General features: G+C 61.7%; 1 protein-coding gene across 1 annotated transcript in view; it reads left to right on the top strand.

Annotated features, from left to right (window-relative positions):
- PTPRN2 (protein tyrosine phosphatase receptor type N2) overlaps window positions 1-22,148 on the top strand; it is a 332,127-nt gene that overhangs the window by 6,966 nt on the left and 303,013 nt on the right. Inside the window, exon 2 of the mRNA XM_084896450.1 lies at window positions 10,551-10,601. Within this exon, the coding sequence (XP_084752576.1) occupies window positions 10,551-10,601 (51 nt within the window). The remainder of the gene's footprint in view (window positions 1-10,550; window positions 10,602-22,148) is intronic.

The following is a 22,148-nucleotide window of genomic DNA, read 5'->3' as shown; positions in this document are numbered from 1 at the left end:
TGGGCAGGGGCTGGTGCGGGCGCCAGAGAACCAGGGGCCTCAGGGCTCAGAGCCGGGCTCTGGACCTTTCCCGCCCCAGGGGCCCGCCTCCCTGGGCACAGCCGCGCCCGGGAGTCCTGCGGGCGGGCGGTCTGAATGAGCGCGGCTCGCGAGGCGGAGCGAGGTGCAGCCGGTTAGCCGGGAGCCATTGCGCTGCCTGGGGCTTTGGCCATCTCTGGTTCTGCTGTTTGCTGAGACCCGCCATCACGGCGCTGGCGCCCGGGAACCCGCGACACCAGGAGCTGCCCCTGCGGACGCGGCCCGGGGCAGGCTCTCCCGGTGTCTGCGCACCGACCGGGCGGCCCTCCCGGTGTCTGCGCACCGACCGGGCGGCCCTCCCGGTGTCTGCGCACGGACCAGGCAGCCGCACGGTCCCTGCGGCCACCTCGCAGGGTGCGCGGCGCTCGGGCCTCGGGCCGGCTGGTGCTCCTTGCCCCCCTCTCCACCGTGTGGTTTCCAAGCCGCTCGGCTGCCCTGGGCCGCTCAGAGTTTGCACAAAAGCAGCACCAGGGACAGGGCCTCCCCGCCGCTTCTCCTGAAAGCAGGTCCACTGAGGGCCCGGCTCTCCCTGGGTTCGCTCCAGCGAGGCCCTCTGCTCCGCTGTGGAGGCCCCGGGCCTCTCTGGGCGGCGGACTGATGCCCTCTCGGCCTTCCCCGCTTTATAAATCAGCATGTGCCACGGGAAACAAAGCAAAAACGGTCTAACCCCCCGGAGAGGGAGCTCTGTGCGAGAGGGCGCACAGGTGGGCTGTGGCTGGGCAGGCGGATCCCGGCTTCTGCTACTGGCCCCTGGGGTGACCAGTGAGGGCACGGGGGCTGACGTGGTGTGGGCAGCCCCACTGCCGGGCCCTCGTGGTGGGAGCAGAGTTACCCCCTCTTACAGGGGATTGGCCATATCCATCCCCAAAGCAAACCTCTATATAAGCCTGAAATTCCACGTCCAGGAATTTGCCTCCAACCTTCCTGCCCACGTGTGCAAGATGCTTGCCCCAGAACCTTCCTGTCCACGAGAAACAACTCACTTGTGTGTGACAAGGGACTGGGGACACGCATCACCATTCCCATATCAGACCTGAAACGCACAAAATGGCCCACCCGGAGCGGGTGTCCGGCTCCGAGTGCGGCTGCCCCTCCTTCACTGTCCCGATCAGGCCCAGCGCTGTGTGACGTGTCTCCGCGGACTCCCGCAGGCCTGAGGCTGCCAGCTGGCGTGCTCAGCCTCTGAAGAACACGCACCTCCTAGCAGGTTGCGAGAACACATGCGTGTGCTCGTAAGTAGGAAAGGGCGTTTGTTAGGAAGCAGGAACCGTTCAGAGAGCTCACCATCGTTCCAGAGTTTGTTAAGGGAAAGAGGAAGGAGGGGGAGGTGGCCTCGAGCTCTCTGGGCGCCTCTGGCCCCTGCTGCCCCAGGTCAGGCGCACTTGGCCTGGGTCAGGCCAGGGTTTGCAGAGAGGGGTGGGCCTGGAACCGTGGCAATGTGGGGCGGGGGCTGAACTGCCGGAGCTGAGAGCCGGGTGATTGGCTCTGTCTGGGAGGACCCGGGCCTGCAATGAGGCCCCATTTCCAAGGTCTGTGGTCCCGCCCCAGCTTGTGCAGCCGGTGCGGACAGAGGCTCATCCAGACTTCGGTGTCGAAGCCTCACCGCCGATTTTCAAACTGCTGCGTGAATGAGACCTGCATCTTGTTAGCTCTCAGTCTGCGACTGGGGCCCGCTCTGCTCCACCCTCCTGTGCAGGGCTCCAAGCAGAGGCCTGAGGAGGCTAGTTCGTACCCATGATCAGGCGCCATGCTGCCCTCCTCGCCTCTCCCCCCAGCTGCTGCCTCGCCTGGGGGCAGGGGCCTCTGCTCCGGGTCCCCACACAGGAGGCACCCACGCAGGAGTCAGCGGCTCTGGGCACCGGGGTGTGGCCACAGAGGGCGGTGCCTGTTGGGCAGGGGGCACTGTCCAGGGAGCGTCCCTGAGGGCAGTGCTGAGCAGCCTCCACGGCCTCCACTCTGCTGAGCCGTGCCTTTGAGGGACGGCAGGCAGAGAAGCATTTACATCTTGGGCCGGCGTTCAGTTAATGCGCTGCTGCCCGCGTGTGCGCAGAGCTGGCCCATTATGTTCTGGCTCCGGTCCCGCGGCATCGCCACCATCGACCTGGATTGCCAGGCCTGGCCGAGGCTCCGCCTCACGGTCTGTGACTCAGGCTCGGAGCGGGCGGGTCCGGGTGTGCTTTCAGTGCTGAGTGACTATTAATAACAGGGAACTTAACGCCACGCTGGCCGGGGGAGGCGGGGGCTAACCCGCAGCTCGGCGTCCCTCCCTGACCTGGCTCTGCACGGTGGCTGCTGACCTTATGCCCCGGCACAGGGAAGGGCCGTCAGCCCCTCTCCCCAAACCGGGACCCTCTGCTGACACGGGCCTCCGGCGGCCCTCGGCGGGCTCCCCGTGGAAATGTCTAAGGGACTTGCCTTGCGGGCGGCGGTGTGGCCTCCGGAGCGGCTGCAGCCCAGGCGTCTGCCCAGAGGGCATCTTGTCTGACTCACGGTTCCCAAACCGGGCGTGCGGGCCGGCCGGGCTGGGTGTGAGTTAGAAGGTGGTGTCGGGGCGCCGCTTCTGCATTTCTGGGGCCACACGGAACCGCGTGAGCGGCGGGACTGAGCGCTCACAGCGCCTCCTGCACCGGGAGAAATGGAGCTGGCGGCTGCTGTGGCCAGTGTCCCTGTCGTGTCCCTGTCGCAGGCCTTTCCATGCAGTCGCTGCTGCGAAGAGGGAATTTCGGAAAACGCGCTCCATGTTCGTCAGATTGTTGGGTTGTTACTTCTAGAACCTGTGGGAAGTCCAGGCGTCTGAGGGACAAGTGCCTGACCCGCGAGACCGCCGCCGCCGCCGGGCCGAGACTATTCACGCGTCAGGTGTGCGAGGGGGGAGCCAGCAGTGCCGCCCTCAGACCTGTCACCGCCGGCCACCGCTTCCTGCCGCCGGACCACGGACCAGCTCGCTGCTGGCAGACACTTCCTGCCGCCGGACCACCGACAGCGGGTGTGGAGCGCGGGCACCGGGCCGCTCCGGCAGGGCTCGGGCAGACTCCCAGCTGTGCGGGGTGCTGGCCCCGGAGGAGGCGGGAGGCAGGGAGGCAGCTGACTTCTCTGAAAGACGGTCAAGTGAAACTGGCCGGTCCTGCCCGGGCGAGTCAGGCCGTTCCTGACGGGCGGCTCAGGCACAGGCTCCACTCATGCAGCCGAGGGTTGGCCCAGTGCCCCACTTCGCTGGGCCCGGGGTCTGGCTGACCATCCCCATGGCTTACCCAGACGGAGCCCTGGCCAGTGTAACATGAGGTGCCGGGGTCCCCTGAGAAGTTAGTGAAACGAAGTCAATAGTGAGAAGAGGTGAATTCCCTGCACGGAACTGAGTGCCACGGGCAGACGCTGGGTGCGGTGAGGGGCGAGGAGGCCCTGGGCAGCGGGCAGCGGGCAGCGGGCAGCACATGCTGGGCCGCCACTCTCACTGGACTCCCGCGTGGCCTCCTCCTGCCCAGCCAGTCACACCCCTCGCCTGAGCCACACCCGAGGTCTGTCTGCCCCCTTCCCAAGCCTCGCCCCTGGCTGCTGCCTGGGCCTGGGCTGGCCTCGGGGGGCTGCTGTCCGGGCACCCTGGCCAGTCTCCCCCCTGGTTGGCCCTTGGCTCGGGGGGCGGAGGCTGCCACTGGGCCTCAGGCGGCGACGCCCTCCGCGGGCACTTACCCGCTGCTGCTGGCGGCGATGTGCTGCGGGCCTCCCCGCGGGGCCGTGGGGCGCCAGCTGCTGGAAATTCTCTCTCTGCCACATCGCATCGAGGCCGGCCCTCATCCCTGTCCTGAGGACGGTGATATGAGGCGATGCTGCTGCTTGCTGTCCCCAGAGGACTCAGCCACTGCCCACCTGGCACTGCCTTTGGCGTCTGGAATCCTTAGAGCCGCGGCAGGAAAAGCACCAACATGAGGCGGGAGTCTCCAGGCCGTCCATCCGCCCGGAGGCCGCGGGCACTGCCGTCCATCTGCCCAGAGGCCGCGGGCACTGCCGTCTGCCTGAAAGCCGCGGGCACTGCCGTCCGTCCGCCCGGAGAAATCACGCTGGGCTCCCTGTTCCCAGGCCTCCAGGAGGAGGGCAGAGCGGTGCGGGAAGGAGCGTGGAGTCTGGTGCGTGGGGCTGCAGTGTAGGGGTCAGTGTCCGCGGGGGTCAGTGCCCGTGGGGGTCAGTGTCCGCGGGGGTCAGTGTCCGCGGGGGTCAGTGTGCGCGGGGGTCAGTGTGCACGGGGGTCAGTGTGCGCGGGGGTCAGTGTGCGCGGGGGTCAGTGTGCACGGGGGTCAGTGTGCACGGGGGTCAGTGTGCGCGGGGGTCAGTGTGCGCGGGGGTCAGTGTCTGCGGGGGTCAGTGTCTTGGGGGTCAGTGTCCATGGGGGTCAGTGTGCACGGGGGTCAGTGTCCACGGGGGTCAGTGTCCGCGGGGGTCAGTGTTTGTGGGGGTCAGTGTCCACGGGGGTCAGTGTCCGCGGGGGTCAGTGTTTGTGGGGGTCAGTGTCCACGGGGGTCAGTGTCCGCGGGGGTCAGTGTTTGTGGGGGTCAGTGTCCACGGGGGTCAGTGTCCGCGGGGGTCAGTGTTTGTGGGGGTCAGTGTCCGCGGGGGTCAGTGCCCATGGGGGTCAGTGTCCACGGGGGTCAGTGCCCATGGGGGTCAGTGTCCACGGGGGTCAGTGCCCGTGGGGGTCAGTGTCTGCGGGGGTCAGTGCCCGTGGGGGTCAGTGCCCATGGGGGTCAGTGTCTGTGGGGGTCAGTGTCCGTGGGGGTCAGTGTCTGTCGGGGACAGTGTCCACGGGGGTCAGTGCCCGTGGGGGTCAGTGCCCGTGGGGGTCAGTGTCTGTGGGGGTCAGTGTCCACGGGGGTCAGTGTCTGTGGGGGTCAGTGTCCGCGGGGGTCAGTGTCTGCGGGGGTCAGTGCCCGTGGGGGTCAGTGCCCGTGGGGGTCAGTGTCTGTCGGGGACAGTGTCCACGGGGGTCAGTGCCCATGAGGGTCAGTGTCCGCGGGGGTCAGTGTCTGCGGGGGTCAGTGTCTGTCGGGGACAGTGTCCACGGGGGTCAGTGTCTGTCGGGGACAGTGCCCGCGGGGGTCAGTGTCTGTGGGGGTCAGTGTCCGCGGGGGTCAGTGTCTGTCGGGGACAGTGTCCGCGGGGGTCAGTGTCTGTCGGGGACAGTGTCCGCGGGGGTCAGTGCCCGTGGGGGTCAGTGTCCGCGGGGGTCAGTGGGGACAGGCTGGCTGGGCCGGACGCCGGCAGGGGAGACGCTGCTCCCGGGGCGGGTCTGCTTTCCCCAGAGCAGCCCACGGGCACTGAAAGCTGCCCAGCCGCCGGTTTTGGGGGACCGTGTGGAAGAAATGTGCCAACCAGCGTCACTGTGACACGTTGCCTATCTGCGGGGTGAACAGAATCAGCAGCAGACCCACCCCGTGCATTGGAACATAAATGTAAGATGCTCGGGCTCATTTGAATTCCTGGTCATATTTCAGAGGGACTGTGGAGAAACGGTTCAGGGTAAACATTCCGGCTCCCTGCTGGCCAGCGTCTGGGTCTGCGGGGACATTCTGGATCTGCAGTTCAGCTCCGTTAGAGCTGGGAGCTCAGAAGGAGGACTGCTCCTCCCCGGCTGTGGCCACGCCCACAGGCAGGCCGCGGCTCAGGGTGGGGGTGAGCCCTAGGCTCCTGGCCTGCCTCCAGGCCTACAGGTTGGGGGAGGGAGCACTGGGCTTAGGAGGAGGGGAGTTGCTCTTCTGTAAAATGGGAATGAAGTGCCAAGTTCACTAAGGATCACGAGATGATGTAGTTCCTCAGGGCCGGGCACCTCGCTGGTGTCCTCCGTTTTGGACCCCGTGGGGCACAGCCGTGTGGGAAAGAGGCTGCGACAGCAGCAGAGGGTGCAGCCGTGGCCTCGCGGCGTGGAGAGTGGGGAATTCTAGGACCTGTCACGCGTGACAGAGGCCACTATAAATCAATCACATCTGTTCATGGAAACAGGTGTGAACTGTGCTCGACACGGAGTACTGGGGTCATAAAACTAGGCCACGTGCTTGCTCTCGGGAAACTGGCAGCTAGACCCTAATCGGGAACAGACTCGCACAACTGGGCGACCTGACTCCACTAGCGGGTCTCACAGACTGCCGTCAGCCCGCCGAGACCAGGCGCTAGGACAGAAACCACGGGAAACCAATGTTTATAATTCTGCTCTCAATTATTTGATAAATCAAAAAAGAGTCTAGAAACAGTTTTAAAATGAGGTGCAGCTCCCAGACCCAGCTGCATGCGCTGTGGGCAGCCTGCGCAGAGGCCAGGACTGCCTGCTCTGAGTCCGACAGCCCTAGTCCCCGCCCTCCCCCCCCCCCCCCGCCCCGGAGTGTGCCCAGGGGCCCCCCCGGAGTGTGCCCAGGGGGACCCCCCCGGAGTGTGCCCAGGGCCCCCCCCCGGAGTGTGCCCAGGGGCCTCCCCCCCCCGGAGTGTGCCCAGGGCCCCCCCCGGAGTGTGCCCAGGGGCCTCCCCCCCCCCGGAGTGTGCCCAGGGCCCCCCCCCGAGTGTGCCCAGGGGCCTCTCCCCCCGGAGTGTGCCCAGGGGCCTCCCCCCCAGAGTGTGCCCGGGGGGACCCCCCCCCGGAGTGTGCCCAGGGGCCCCCCCCGGAGTGTGCCCAGGGGCCTCCCCTGGAGTGTGCCCAGAGGCCCCCCCCCGGAGTGTGCCCAGGGGCCTCCCCCCCCCGGAGTGTGCCCAGGGGCCTCCCCCCCCCCGGAGTGTGCCCAGGGGGCCCCCCGGAGTGTGCCCAGGGGCCTCCCCCCCCCCAGAGTGTGCCCAGGGGCCTCCACCCCCGGAGTGTGCCCAGGGGCCTCCCCCGCCAGGAGTGTGCCCAGGGCCCCCCCCCGGAGTGTGCCCAGGAGCCTCCCCCCCCGGAGTGTGCCCAGGAGTGTGCCCAGGAGTGTACCCAGGGGGCCTCCCCCCGGAGTGTGCCCAGGAGTGTGCCCGGGGAGCCTCCTCAGGGCGTGGGAAGCTGGGTTTGTCTCCAAAGCTGAAATAAATGAATCACGAGTAAAAGTAACATTTTCTCTCACCAGCTCTAAATGATGTCTTTCCTGCCTTTCCCAAAGCAGTTCTCCTGGAGTGCGAACACACTGATTAGACTTGTGAGCTCAGGTGGGGCGAGCAGACCGCAGGGGAGGACCGCTCGCTGTCAGGGAGCTCAGCGGGGCCAGCCGGGTGGGTGGGCGTGCTGACAGGCGACTGAGAGCGGGTGATGCAGCCTCGTCCGCTGTCTGTCCGCTGTCCGCACAGGAAATGGAGCTGGAAGAGCCCGAGCAGCAGGTGGCTTTGCTGGTGGGACTGGCTCAGGCAGCGGCTGGTCCGTCCCTGCATCCCGTGATGGGTCACCAGGGCGTTGGGGAGGAGGGAGGATCCGGGAGGACCATGTGGGCTTTGGGGAGGAGGAAAACTCAGGGCTTCCTTCCTGGGCTGCCTCCTGCAGTGAGGTCTCCAGCAGGCTCTGTCCTTGTCCCCTGGGTCTGGCGTTAGGATTGAGTCTTGGATGCCACCTGGAGCTCCTCACAGGCCCAGCTTCCTCAGCCTCCACACAAGTCCTGTCCGTCCCTCTTCCTGACTGCAGACAGCTGCCCACTCGAGGATCCTGCCCCAAGTGTGGAGGGAGAGGAAGCAAGCTCTCAGGAGGAGGAGGGGGGGGAGGAGGGAGGGAGCTCTCAGGAGGAGGAAGAGGAGGAGGAGAAGGAGAAGGAGGAGGGGGGAGTTCTCAGGAGGAGAATTAGGGAGGAGGGAGTTCTCAGGAGGAGGAGGAGGGAGCTCTCAAGAGGAGGAGGAGGGAGGGAGCTCTCAGGAGGAGGAGGAGGGAGGGAGCTCTCAGGAGGAGGAGGAGGAGGAGGGAACTCTCAGGAGGAGGAGGAGGAGGAGGAGAAGGAGAAGGAGGAGGGGGGAGTTCTCAGGAGGAGAATTAGGGAGGAGGGAGTTCTCAGGAGGAGGAGGAGGGAGCTCTCAAGAGGAGGAGGAGGGAGGGAGCTCTCAGGAGGAGGAGGAGGGAGGGAGCTCTCAGGAGGAGGAGGAGGGAGGGAGCTCTCAGGAGGAGGAGGAGGAGGGAGCTTTCAGGAGGAGGAGGAGGGAGCTCTCAGGAGGAGGAAGAGGAGGAGGAGAAGGAGAAGGAGGAGGGGGGAGTTCTCAGGAGGAGAATTAGGGAGGAGGGAGTTCTCAGGAGGAGGAGGAGGGAGCTCTCAAGAGGAGGAGGAGGGAGGGAGCTCTCAGGAGGAGGAGGAGGGAGGGAGCTCTCAGGAGGAGGAGGAGGGAGGGAGCTCTCAGGAGGAGGAGGAGGAGGGAGCTTTCAGGAGGAGGAGGAGGGAGCTCTCAGGAGGAGGAGGAGGGAGCTCTCAGGAGGAGGAGGAGGAGGAGGGAGTTCTCAGGAGGAGGAGGAGGGAGCTCTCAGGAGGAGGAGGAGGAGGGAGCTTTCAGGAGGAGGAGGAGGGAGCTCTCAGGAGGAGGAGGAGGAGGAGGGAGCTCTCAGGAGGAGGAGGAGGGAGGGAGCTCTCAGGAGGAGGAGGAGGAGGAGGGAGCTTTCAGGAGGAGGAGGAGGGAGCTCTCAGGAGGAGGAGGAGGGAGGGAGCTCTCAGGAGGAGGAGGAGGAGGAGGGAGCTCTCAGGAGGAGGAGGAGGGAGGGAGCTCTCAGGAGGAGGAGGAGGAGGAGGAGGGAGCTCTCAGGAGGAGGAGGAGCAGGAGGGAGCTCTCAGGAGGAGGAGGAGGAGGAGGAGGAGGGGGGAACTCTCAGGAGGAGGAGGAGGAGGAGGAGGAGGGAGCTCTCAGGAGGAGGAGGAGGAGGAGGAGGAGGGAGCTCTCAGGAGGAGGAGGAGGAGGGAGCTCTCAGGAGGAGGAGGAGGAGGAGGAGGGAGCTCTCAGGAGGAGGAGGAGGAGGAGGAGGGAGCTCTCAGGAGGAGGAGGAGGGAGGGAGCTCTCAGGAGGAGGAGGAGGAGGAGGGAGCTCTCAGGAGGAGGAGGAGGGAGGGAGCTCTCAGGAGGAGGAGGAGGAGGAGGAGGGAGCTCTCAGGAGGAGGAGGAGGAGGAGGAGGAGGGAGCTCTCAGGAGGAGGAGGAGGGAGGGAGCTCTCAGGAGGAGGAGGAGGAGGAGGAGGGAGCTCTCAGGAGGAGGAGGAGCAGGAGGGAGCCCTCAGGAGGAGGGAGGGGTCTCTCAGGAGGAGGAGGAGGGAGGGAGCTCTCAGGAGGAGGAGGAGGAGGAGGGGGGGGGAGTTCTCAGGAGGAGAATTAGGGAGGAGAGAGCTCTCAGGGGAGGAGGGAGCTCTCAGGAGGAGGTCCCGGGGTCCGGGAGCAGCCACGGCCCATCAGCAGAGGAGTGGATGAGGCTGTGGGACACCCACACCATGGAGCACTGCGCAGCAGTGAGAAAGAAGTGTCTGTCACCCTGTGAGACAGCATGGAGGGGCCTGGAGAGCATCACGCTAAGTGAATTAAGCCAGTCAGAGAAAGACAAGTATCACCTGACCTCACTCACATGTGGAATCTAATGAACAAACTGAACTAATAAGCAAAACAGAGACAGACTCCTGGATAGAGGGCAGGCGGGCCGCTCTGCTGGGGGCTGCTGGGAGGGTGGAGGGTAGAACAGCAGAGAAGAGAAGAGAAGGAATCGTGGCCTGACAGTGGGGGTGGGGGGGGTGGGGGGGAGGGGTGGAGGAGCGGCTCTCGGGCCAAGCCCCGGGCTGGCCCTGGTGGCCACAGCCGAGTCCCAGCGCGGCCCCTCACTCCTTCCTAAGCAGCAAGTGTGTACACGTCAACCACCTTGCTTTAACCAGACAAAAGATAAACGCGCTGTGTGGCTCTGGGTCCGGCTCTCCATCAGGGACAGCCGTCCCACCGGCCCCAGCTTCTTCCTTCCATCTTCCTTCCTTCTTCCTTCCGTCTGGCTCTTTCTTTCACTTTCTTAGCCCCAGCCGCCTATGCAGGCCGTGCCGGAGCGGGAAAGAGAGAAATACTTAGGGAGGTGGGAGAGGGCGGGGTGAGGGCAACGGGAGAGGACCAGGCGGCAGTCCCCAACCTCTCCGGGCCGCAGGGAGCGCCGGTTGGCGACCGCTGGACTAGAGCCCAGGACGGGCGTCTGCCTCCTCTGACAGACGGCCCCACACGGTGGTCCCCGGTGGGTCTGGCTGTCTCCCCTCTGCACACGTGTTCCCTCTGCCTCCTTTCTGTGCTCGGAACAAGGCAGGCGTGTCTGCGTCGGGCGTGCACGGAAGGGCCTGTGCGTGACAGTGTCCAACAGGGCCCGTGGGCTTGGCCCGGGCAGCTCCCAAGGAGGTGTCTGGGGAGGTGGTGCACCTCAAGCCCAGCTGTCACCGGGAAGGTCCCGGGCAGACGCCGGACGGCTGTGCACGTGGTGTCCGGATGCCCTGCGGGTGCGGGGCGCGGAGGCCGCTCGCACAGCTGCCCCAGGCCTGACCGCTGCTTTCTGTCCCTCCAGGGTGCTCGCTGGAAGACGGCCTCTGCAGATGGTGGGAGACCTGTGTCCACGGTGAGTGGGCCGCGGGGGCGGGCCCTCCCCATCCACAAGCCCAGGCTGCTCCGAGGGCCTGCGGAGAGAGGGTGGGGGCGAGAGGGTGGGGGCGAGAGGGTTGGGGCGTGAGGGTGGGGGCGAGAGGGTGGGGGCGAGGGGGTTGGGGCGTGAGGGTGGGGGCGAGAGGGTCGGGGCGTGAGGGTGGGGGTGTGAGGGTGGGGGCGAGAGGGTTGGGCAGGTTCATTTCGCTTGATGCCCAAAGAGCCATGGAGCCTCCTCTACGGACGGGGCTGAGGGAGGCGGAGTGTGCTCCTCATGTGCTCGTGTGTGTCTGTGTCCAGTGTGTAAGGCGATTCTCCACGATAGGTGGTGCCTCCGGAGCCTGACAGTGACCGGGCAAGAACTGCCCGCTGCCCGCCCTGGCCCGCCTGGGCCCCCTGACCCGCCCGCCACGTGTTTGCTCGGCCAGCGGGAGGCTCCACCTCCTCTTGTAGGAGGAGGAGAGAACGTGGGTGCTCTGTGCTGCCAGGGACGGCGCAAAGGAGGGGCGGAAATGCCGCAGGAGTCCCCGCAGCGGGCTCTGCCCTGTGAGTCCGGGAGGGTTGCTCAGGACTCGCCTCTCAGAGGAGGAACGCCGTCCTGGGCCACAGAGCCATGGGAACTTGATGGCTGCCCTTCAACTGCTAAGGGTGGGCCAGGACCCCAGGCCAGGCCGCTTTCCCTAAAGCCACACAGGTTTGTCCCTGGGACCCGGCCCTGGGAGGCCCCCAGGCTTGGATTCTCTTCCTGCTGCCTCCCGCCCACTCTGCACCTAGTTTATGGTGCGTGTCTTGGGGATGGTGGTCGTCGTCACTGCCGGGATCTTGCTCATGCCCCTGGGTCCCATCCTGGTTCTTGGGGAAAACGTGGGGCCGTGGGTACAGCGGATTCTCAGAGGCCCCTGATACCGCCACCTTCGAGGTGGGGTTCAGGATCTGAAGGAGGGGCTGACACAAAAATGAAAATGCTGGACAAGAAATATGAATTTAGAAGGCATGTGGGCAAGGTGGAGCCTCTTTTTTGAGGAGACTCCCCGACTTCTGGCCTGGTCCACCTTTTATTCACTTGAATACACATTTGCCCTTTAGCAAGGCATGCAGGCAGATCAAAGGTAAAGTCTGGTAAACAATGTAAAGATGATCAGGTCTGGAAATCACCTCAAGCCTTGCAGTCACAGCAGATTGGCTGAATAGCAAAGCCCATTGGCTTCCACTGCTCCTTAGCCGCTGTTTGCAGTTCATTTCTCAGCATGCACAGAGCCGGTGCGGCTGTGCAGCTGATGGGAGGGGCAGCCGTGCTGCCTGTCTGTGTTGCCACTGTGAAGCGTGCAGCCTGCCAGCGGCTGGGCAGAGCGGTTGGTGGCCACAGCATGGAATCTAGAATGTTCTGTGATCAAACACTGGGTTCCTTTCTCTCTGTGCTCTGTTCTTTTATTGGGATGTAGGTAGAAATATATGATTTTATTAACCTCATATGTGCTTTTAAAAGTTGGTGACCGCTGGACTAGAGCCCAGGACGATGTCTGCCTCCTCTGATGGACAATGGTTCCCAGTGTCTGTGGAACCCAAATCCCAGGAGGCTCAAGGCCCTACTATAAAATGGGGGCAACATACAGCCGGCTCTGCACCCATGACTCTCAGCATTCCCACCTGCAGGTGGAAAATACTGTTTCCCACACTGACAGGTGGGCTAAGTGGTTAGAGCACCAACCCTTGCACTGAAGTGTTTCAGGTTCAATTTCTAGTCAAAGGCATACTTTTATAGGTTTGATCTCCGGCCCCAATCAACATGTCTCTCACATCAATGTTTCTTCCTCTCTCTTATCCCCTCCCCTCCATTCTCTCTAAAAATCAATGGAAAAAATAACCTCGGGTGAGGATTTAAAAAAAAAGAAAATACTATTTCCCATCAGCTGGGAAGCCAGGGATACAGAGGGGTGACTTTGTACCGAGAAAGAAAATCTGAGACTGTGCTGGCTGCAGTGGGCCTCACCGAGGGGGCACAGGCCTGGCATGTCCTTGGCTCCTGTTGCTGCATCTTGGGCTCTGTGGTCGGATCGCGTGTCGCACTTCCCAGCCCGCTGTGGTCTGCATCACGGCACGCAGGGCAGTGGCCCTGAGTCAGGAGCAATGCTCCCGACTCGGCCATTCGCGGGGTGTGCCCGACCTCTGAGCCGCTCTGGGCCCTGCATGTCCGCGGAGACACAGGCTGGTCCTGCCTGCCTCTGGGCCGGCACTGCCGACGCGTGCAGAGGTTGAGCACTGCCTCTGCGTCCTCTGGGGCCTGGGACCCGAGCCCTGCGCCTCATGGGCGTTGTGCATTTGCCCGGGGTTGTGGCCCTGGCTTTGTAACTGGTGGTGCTGGAGGGACTGAGTGCCACTGTGAATAGACGGCGAGAGGCGCACAGCCCGGGCGCACTCAGCAGCCAGGGCCGGTGGTCGGTGGGCAGGTGCACACTGCTGCTCGGTGGCTCCCGGTCCAGCCTCCTCCCCGTTGCAGTGCGCGGGCCCTGACGGCCTCAGGACAGGAGGCGGCAGCTCTGAACGGGAGCACCAGCCCCGAGGCGGCTGGGACAGACCTCCCTCAGGCTCCCTCGCTGGCGCTGGCGGAGCTCCTGCAGCGCCGAGCACGGGCGGCTCTGCCTGTCCTGCTCCATGGCCAGTAGTGCCCTCTGGCAGGGGCGGGCCTGCGGGCCAGGGGTCCGTCTCCTGTGTCTGGTGTCCACCACTGGCTCCACCTGGCCACCTGGCTGGCCCAGGCTGGGCTTGGACTAACCCCTGAGCATCGACACTGGGTTTGGGTTCTTCGCTCTAAAAGGATCACACACAGAACACTAGACACAAACTTCAGCAACTTCTGGTCTCCTCATTGTGGATTGTTTTCATTTTCTTAATTTGAAAGCTTGATGTCATTGATGTCATTGATTGATCTGGTGTGTGTGTGTGTGTGTGTGTGTGTGTGTGCACGCATGTGGCGATAAACTCTGTGGTACACACCTACTGGTTTGGGAGTCAGGAAAGTGGGGGCTGGTCTGGGCTCTGCCCCGGATGTTTTCTTGACTTCTGCTCCAGTCACTTCTCCACAGAAGGTGCCAGATTCCCACCTGTAGTGAGGAGAGTGGCCACATGCGTGGCTGCCGACCACGGCTGCCCATGGGAAAGAACAGTATCTGTGCCAGGTGCTGCCTGACCGAGTCGAATGAGAATCTCAGGGCAGGGGTGAGAGCCAGGCCCCGGCTTCCTTCCCCTTCCTTCCTTCCTTCCTTCCTTCCTTCCTTCCTTCCTTCCTTCCTTCCTTCCTTCCTTCCTTCCTTCCTTCCTTCGCTTTCAAAGCCCCTCCAAGTGGCTCTGCTGTGTGCTCCTGGCTGGGGACGGCGGGCCACTGACCGCTCACAGCTTCCCACCCAGACATGCCCAGGCATCTGCACCCAACGCCAGCTGTGCGTGTGCAGCAGACAACGGTGTGTGTGGGGATTCGGCCTCATTGTTTCCATGGTTTGTTAGTAAGAGCATCATTAGCATAAATGATATTTCTCTGTGGAGATGCAAATGATAATTTGCCATTTGAGAAATTGCAGATTGCCATGCAAAACGGTCTCTGGGAAACAGCCACATCCTAACTGAGTGACAGCATTCTGTGCTTTGTTATTAAAGATATTAGCCCAAGACACAGGAAGACTGTAAAAATGCTACCAATTATTGCTGATACCTTCGCTCCTTTACAATTTATGGGAGGTTCATATGCTTTATTTCACTTGAGCCACACAATTCTGGTTGCATTCTAGACTGGCTCCTTGCAAGACTGTTATTTCGTCGGGAGGAAAGGATGGGTGGCAGAACCAAGACACAAAAGGCAGACTGCAGAGCCGGTGCTGGCGTGGTGCGGGATTGAAGCCAGCAGACTTTTTTCAGAACGATGGTCGGGACATGGAGGATTTCAGAGAAGTACAATCTGTAGTAAAGAACCACGTGGGAAGGCCAGTTCTGGAAAGCTCGTGAACTGAATTTAGGAATGCAGCTGGTGGGTTAGCAGCAGATCAGATTTGGGAGTGGGATTAGAGTGTGAAGGAGGCCAGAGGCCAGTGCAGACAGCAAAGCATGATGGGATGTGTACGGAGAGGGAGGGACGTGTATGGAGAGGGAGGGATGTGTACGGAGAGGGAGGGACGAGAGGGCCTGGTCTGGAGATGGCACCCTGTAATCGGAGTCCACATGGGAGGAGCTGGGTGGGCAGGAGCAACGTTGAAGAGTTTCCAAAATGTATGAATGACATCGAGCAAAACTCAGGAAGCACCATGGATCCCAGGAAGAAACCCATACATCTGGGACTGGGAACAGGATGGTGAAATGGTTGAAAATACAAATTTAAGAAGCCTCAAGGGGTCAGAGCAGAGACGGCACTGAGCTGCGGGTGGGACTGTACAGGAGCAGCCCTGCTGTGCACGCGCCCCTCCCGCCCTGATGGGGGCCTGCGTCTGCTGCTCCTTGGATGAGGGTGGAATAACTGGGATTAATCCAGAAGTGCGCCCCCAAAACTGAGAACCGCCCTGCCCTCTGACACTGCGTGCAGACGCGAGCCAGCCCACGGCCACAGGAGGAGAGTTTTGGGCGTGGTTCCTTATGAAGTTGACCGACAACTTCAACAGGATTGGGGGCAGCTAGAAGATCATGGAATTTAAACTTCAAAGAACTGAAAGACAATCACTGTCAACCTATCATTCTATACCCAGAGGAAGTATCTTTCCAACAGGAAATGGAAATAACATTTTCAGGCCATCAAAGATAGAAAGAGTATCGCAGCGGCCCCGACTAAGCCAACACTGCACAGAAAGAAGGCTGTGGCCGTCGGGCGAAACAGTGGAGAGGCTGGAGGAGAGGGCAAGGAGGCACACAGCTTCCCGTGCAGACGAGGGCAGCCGGGAGGCGGGGCGGATGGTCTGGTGGCAGGGTCGATATCGTCAAAACATCAGTTCCCTCTGAATTAACCTTTATGTCTAAACAATCACAATGAAACATTAATTATGTTTTTGAAATTAAGCAAACTAGCTTTGAAGTGCATGCTGAGAAATAGCCATGAGGCTGAGCAGGGGGTATGAACCGGAGACACATGCAGGGTGGACTGGCCACTCCGGCTGCAGTGTTTTATGAGATGGAATGTTTAAGCCGAGTGCTGTGATCGCAAAACAGATCAAAGGAGAAGAACGGAATGTATAGAAATAGACCCAAGTGCATATGGGATTTTAGTATACGATAATGATGATATTTTATTTTATTTTTTTAAATAAATTTTTATTGTTCATATTATTACAAATGTCCCCCCCCCATTACCCTCCTCCACCAGGTTCCCACCCCACCTTCTGCCCTTTCCCCACTCCCCATTGTCCTCATCCATAAGTGCACAGTTTATGTTCAGTCTCTTCCCACATCCCCCTCTCCCCTTTTCCCCAAGAATCGTCAGTTCACTTCCCTACCATACCTCTGATTCTAATATATTCAACAGTTAATATTGTTCATCAGATTAAAAAAAAAATTTCCTTGGTTTTTAGATTCACTTGTTGATAATTACGTATTTGTTGTTCATAATTTTTATCTTTATTTACTTTCTCTTCTGAAAGAACCCCCTTCAGCAATTCACATAATTCTGGTTTGGTGGTGATGAACTCCTTTAGCTTTTTTTTTATTAGTGAAGCTCTTTATCTGACCTTTGATTCTGAGTGATAGCTTTGCTGGATAGATTATCTTTGGCTGTAGGTTCTTACTATTCATCACCTTGAATATTTCTTGCCATTCCCGTCTGGCCTGCATGGTTTCTGTTGAGAAATCAGCTGACAATCGTATAGGTGCTCCTTTATAGGTAACTACCTTCTTTGCTCTTGCTGCTTTTAATATTCTCTCTTTGTCTTTTGCTCTTGGAATTTTAATTATGATGTGTCTTGGTGTGGTCCTCTTTGGATTCCTTTTGTTTGGAGTTTTGTGCGCTTCCTGGACTTGTAAGTCTAATTCTTTCCCCAGGTGGGAGAAGTTTTCTATCACTATTTCTTTCAGTATGTTTTCGATATCTTGCTCTCTCTCATCTTCTGGGATCCCCATAATTCTGATGTTGGTTCGCTTGAAGTTGTCCCAGATGTTTCTTACATTATCTTCAATTTTCTGGATTCTCTTGCCTTCTTGCTTCTGCAGAGGAGTGTCTTCTGGCTCTTTATGTTCCAAATCTTTGACTTGATTCTTGCGATCTTCCATTCTGTTTTTAGGACTCTGTATAATATTTTTTTATTTTAGACAATGTGTTCTTTATTTCTTGTTGATTCCTTATCATTTCTTGTTGATTCCTTATTAATTCTAGTTGATCTCTTTTCATATCCTCATAGGTCTTATCGATCTTTTCTAGGAAATTCTTGAAAAACCTTATAAGCGTAGATTTGAACTCTATCTCTAGTCGCTTTTTGTCCTCCATTTCTTTCGTTTGTCATCTATTTCGTCGCATTTTCGCAGCTTTCCTGATTGGGCGGGGTTTCAGGGTGGAGCCTACAGCCTTGGCTTCCGTCAGCCCCGCCCTATGCGGGTCCTGAGTCTCAGGGTCCTTCAGTACTCGCTGCAAGCGCCTCTGAGAGAAAGGTGCCCTCAATTTTCGCCTGCTACCAAACAGTCTAGGCTTTCCCCCAATGAGCCCTGTATTGGGGTTCAGTTCAGTTGGAAGTGGAGTTGGAGGTGGCATTCAGAGCAGTCTGGAGCCCCTGTCTCCTTCCCGCCAGGGCAATTCCGCGGCACAGCCAACCGTCCCTTCTCTGCATGCAATGTGCGCGCCGCAGGGACCTCCTTTTGCCGCTCCCCTGGGTTCCGCCTTACAACCCAGCTCCCTATGGATGAGCCTGGGTCCCCCGGGGTCTGGCCTAGAACTAGGGTTCAGAGCAGTTGGGACTGGGGCCCAACACAGTTGGAGCTTTTATCTCCTTTCCGCTAGGGAACGCCAGCCAGGCACTCGGCCTCCCTCCTCTCCGGCTCCGTCCTCTCCGCGCGCGCCGCGTGTCTCCGTACCTTGGGCTTTTCCAGCTCCTCCGCGCTTCCTTCTGGTTTTCTCCTTGCTTGTTGTTGTAGGATTTCCAGTCAGTCGACTTTCCTGTAGTTCTGGGTAATGTCCATTTTATATTTTAGTTGTATTTTATTGAAATTGTTGTGTGTGGCTGCGGCTAGGTGTCTACCTGAGCAGCCATCTTGGATTCTCCTCCACGATAATGATGATATTTTAAATCAGTGCGAAAAATATATTATTCAGTAATTATTTGGGGACAACTGACCAGACATTGGGAAAACATATAACTAGATCCTCCCAAGCTCTTTACCCCAAAATAAAATCCAGGTAGCTTTTATAGGATTTTATAAGTACTAGAAAACTTGGGGAGAGCATTCTAATAATTTTGAGAGGAAATTAATGTTTTTAAGGAAGACAAGAAAACCCAACATCTAAGAAAATTTAAAGTGCATACTTTTAACTCACCATGTCCACTTGTATGGAATTATGTGATGAAGATGTTTAAGCATATGTGTAAGAATCAAATGTAAAATTATTTTTTGAAACATTGGAATAGACAAAAACATGAACATTCTAAATATTGTTTAAATTATGATTCTTCTTCAAATTGGAACTGTACATGTGCTGATAGAGAAAGATCTGAAACCACTTTGGGTGAAAATTTAAAGATTAAAAAAAAATTTTGAGGACGAAGAACAGCTGAGATCCATATTTAAAAAAAAATGAAATTAGATCTAATTTTTTTCAGAAGAAGCAACTATATGTTCGAAAGGCAAAACTGTAGCCCTCGCCAGGTGGCTCAGTTGTCATCCCAGTGGTTGTGGTTCAATCTCTGATCAGAGCACATATAAGAATCAACCAATCTTATCTAATAAACCAGTAATATGCAAATTAACCATCACTCCATGACAAATGGCGGGCCCAGTCCTCTCAGCCCCGCCGGAGTCCCAGGAGGGCTGCCGCTGAGAGCTGGCAGCGGAATCGGCCTGGCAGAGTGCAGCCCAGAGGCGTCCTGACCCTCTATACAAACAAAAACAAATTCCCTCCCAGGAGCGACCCCCACTCTCCCCCAGCCTCCGTCTCAGCCGGAGGCGCCCGCACCCCACAGAGCTGTCCCCTCCCAGGCCCGGCAGCCACAGGAAGCCAGCAGGTGGCGTTTCCCCTTTCTGGAAGGTGCCCGCCCGCAGCCACAGGACAGAGGCCGAGGCGTGCTGGGAGAGGCTGGTGTGCAGGGTCCATGACCCACTCCCTCACGCTGGGGGAGGAGGAGGTGCACACTACGCAGGGCGGTGCCAGGGCTGCCGCTGAGGAGAGCCCGGGGCGCTGGCCCAGTGTGGGACCCAAGACAGAGGGTGGGACCTGGGTGTGGGCCTGGGACAGAGGGTGGGACCCGGGACAGAGGGTGGGACCTGGGTGTGGGCCTGGGACAGAGGGTGGACCTGGGACAGAGGGTGGGACCTGGGTGTGGGCCTGGGACAGAGGGTGGACCTGGGACAGAGGGTGGACCTGGGACAGAGGGTGGGCCCGGGACAGAGGGTGGGCCTGGGACAGAGGGTGGGACCGGGACAGAGGGTGGGACCTGGGTGTGGGCCTGGGACAGAGGGTGGGACCTGGGTGTGGGCCTGGGACAGAGGGTGGGACCTGGGACAGAGGGTGGACCTGGGACAGAGGGTGGGACCTGGGTGTGGGCCCGGGACAGAGGGTGGGCCCGGGACAGAGGGTGGGACCTGGGACAGAGGGTGGGACCTGGGTGTGGGCCTGGGACAGAGGGTGGGACCTGGGTGTGGGCCTGGGACAGAGGGTGGGACCTGGGACAGAGGGTGGACCTGGGACAGAGGGTGGGACCTGGGACAGAGGGTGGGACCTGGGACAGAGGGTGGGACCTGGGTGTGGGCCTGGGACAGAGGGTGGACCTGGGACAGAGGGTGGACCTGGGACAGAGGGTGGGCCCGGGACAGAGGGTGGGCCTGGGACAGAGGGTGGGACCGGGACAGAGGGTGGGACCTGGGTGTGGGCCTGGGACAGAGGGTGGGACCTGGGACAGAGGGTGGGACCTGGGTGTGGGCCTGGGACAGAGGGTGGGACCTGGGACAGAGGGTGGACCTGGGACAGAGGGTGGGCCCGGGACAGAGGGTGGACCTGGGACAGAGGGTGGGACCTGGGACAGAGGGTGGGACCTGGGACAGAGGGTGGGACCTGGGACAGAGGGTGGGCCCGGGCAGCATGAGAGCCGGCTACCAGCCGCAGGGTCTGGCGCCGCCTACCGCCCCCTGAAGGTGGACAGAGGGATGTTAGAAACTTCCGGCAGCCGCCCCTGGTGACAAGGCAGCCCCAGCCCCGTTGGTTCTAATTTCTTCACAAGCGATCTCCTTAGGATGCAACAGGACCACGAGCACATGGCCAGCGGGCCTCTTTGGGGTCTTTGATGACGTCTCCTCCGCCCGGGGGGGGGGACACGGGGGAGGACATGGGGGGAGGACACGGGGGAGGACTGGGGGGAGGACATGGGGGGAGGATTCGGGGAAAGGACACGGGGGGGAGGACACGGGGGGAGGACACGGGGGGAGGACACGGGGGAGGACACGGGGAGACACGGGGAGGACACGGGGGAGGATTCGGGGAAAGGACACGGGGGAGGACACGGGGGGAGGACACGGGGGGAGGACACGGGGGGAGGACACGGGGGGAGGACACGGGGGGGGAGGACACGGGGGGAGGACACGGGGGGGGAAGGACACGGGGGGAGGACACGGGGGGAGGACACGGGGGAGGACACGGGGGGAGGACACGGGGGAGGACACGGGGGGAGGACACGGGGGAGGACACGGGGGGAGGACACGGGGGGGGAAGGACACGGGGGGAGGACACGGGGGGAGGACACGGGGGAGGACACGGGGGGAGGACACGGGGGAGGACACGGGGGAGGACACGGGGGAGGACACGGGGGAGGACACGGGGGGGGAAGGACACGGGGGAGGACACGGGGGGAGGACACGGGGGAGGACACGGGGGGAGGACACGGGGGGGGAAGGACACGGGGGAGGACACGGGGGAGGACACGGGGGAGGACACGGGGGGGGAAGGACACGGGGGAGGACACGGGGGGAGGACACGGGGGGGGAAGGACACGGGGGGGGAAGGACACGGGGGAGGACACGGGGGAGGACACGGGGGAGGACACGGGGGAGGACACGGGGGGAGGACACGGGGGGAGGACACGGGGGAGGACACGGGGGGAGGACACGGGGGAGGACACGGGGGGAGGACACGGGGGGGGAAGGACACGGGGGAGGACACGGGGGGAGGACACGGGGGGAGGACACGGGGGGGGAAGGACACGGGGGAGGACACGGGGGAGGACACGGGGGGAGGACACGGGGGGGGAAGGACACGGGGGAGGACACGGGGGGAGGACACGGGGGGAGGACACGGGGGGGGAAGGACACGGGGGGAGGACACGGGGGAGGACACGGGGGGGGAGGACACGGGGGGAGGACACGGGGGGGGAAGGACACGGGGGGAGGACACGGGGGGAGGACACGGGGGGGGAAGGACACGGGGGAGGACACGGGGGGAGGACACGGGGGGAGGACACGGGGGAGGACACGGGGGGAGGACACGGGGGAGGACACGGGGGGGGAAGGACACGGGGGGAGGACACGGGGGGAGGACACGGGGGAGGACACGGGGGAGGACACGGGGGAGGACACGGGGGGAGGACACGGGGGAGGACACGGGGGAGGACACGGGGGAGGACACGGGGGGAGGACACGGGGGAGGACACGGGGGGGGAAGGACACGGGGGAGGACACGGGGGGAGGACACGGGGGAGGACACGGGGGGAGGACACGGGGGAGGACACGGGGGGAGGACACGGGGGAGGACACGGGGGGAGGACACGGGGGGAGGACACGGGGGGGGAAGGACACGGGGGGAGGACACGGGGGAGGACACGGGGGAGGACACGGGGGGGGAGGACACGGGGGGAGGACACGGGGGGAGGACACGGGGGGAGGACACGGGGGGGGAAGGACACGGGGGGAGGACACGGGGGGAGGACACGGGGGAGGACACGGGGGAGGACACGGGGGAGGACACGGGGGGAGGACACGGGGGAGGACACGGGGGAGGACACGGGGGAGGACACGGGGGGAGGACACGGGGGAGGACACGGGGGAGGACACGGGGGGGGAAGGACACGGGGGGAGGACACGGGGGAGGACACGGGGGGAGGACACGGGGGGAGGACACGGGGGAGGACACGGGGGGAGGACACGGGGGAGGACATGGGGGAGGACACGGGGGGAGGACACGGGGGGAGGACACGGGGGAGGACACGGGGGGAGGACACGGGGGGAGGACATGGGGGAGGACACGGGGGAGGACACGGGGGGAGGACACGGGGGGGGAAGGACACGGGGGAGGACACGGGGGGAGGACACGGGGGAGGACACGGGGGGAGGACACGGGGGGGGAAGGACACGGGGGAGGACACGG

Source organism: Pipistrellus hanaki, assembly GCF_964339955.1.
Source record: "Pipistrellus hanaki genome assembly, chromosome: 10".
Lineage (NCBI taxonomy): Eukaryota > Metazoa > Chordata > Mammalia > Chiroptera > Vespertilionidae > Pipistrellus > Pipistrellus hanaki.
This window is presented reverse-complemented; position numbering and strand designations above follow the sequence as displayed.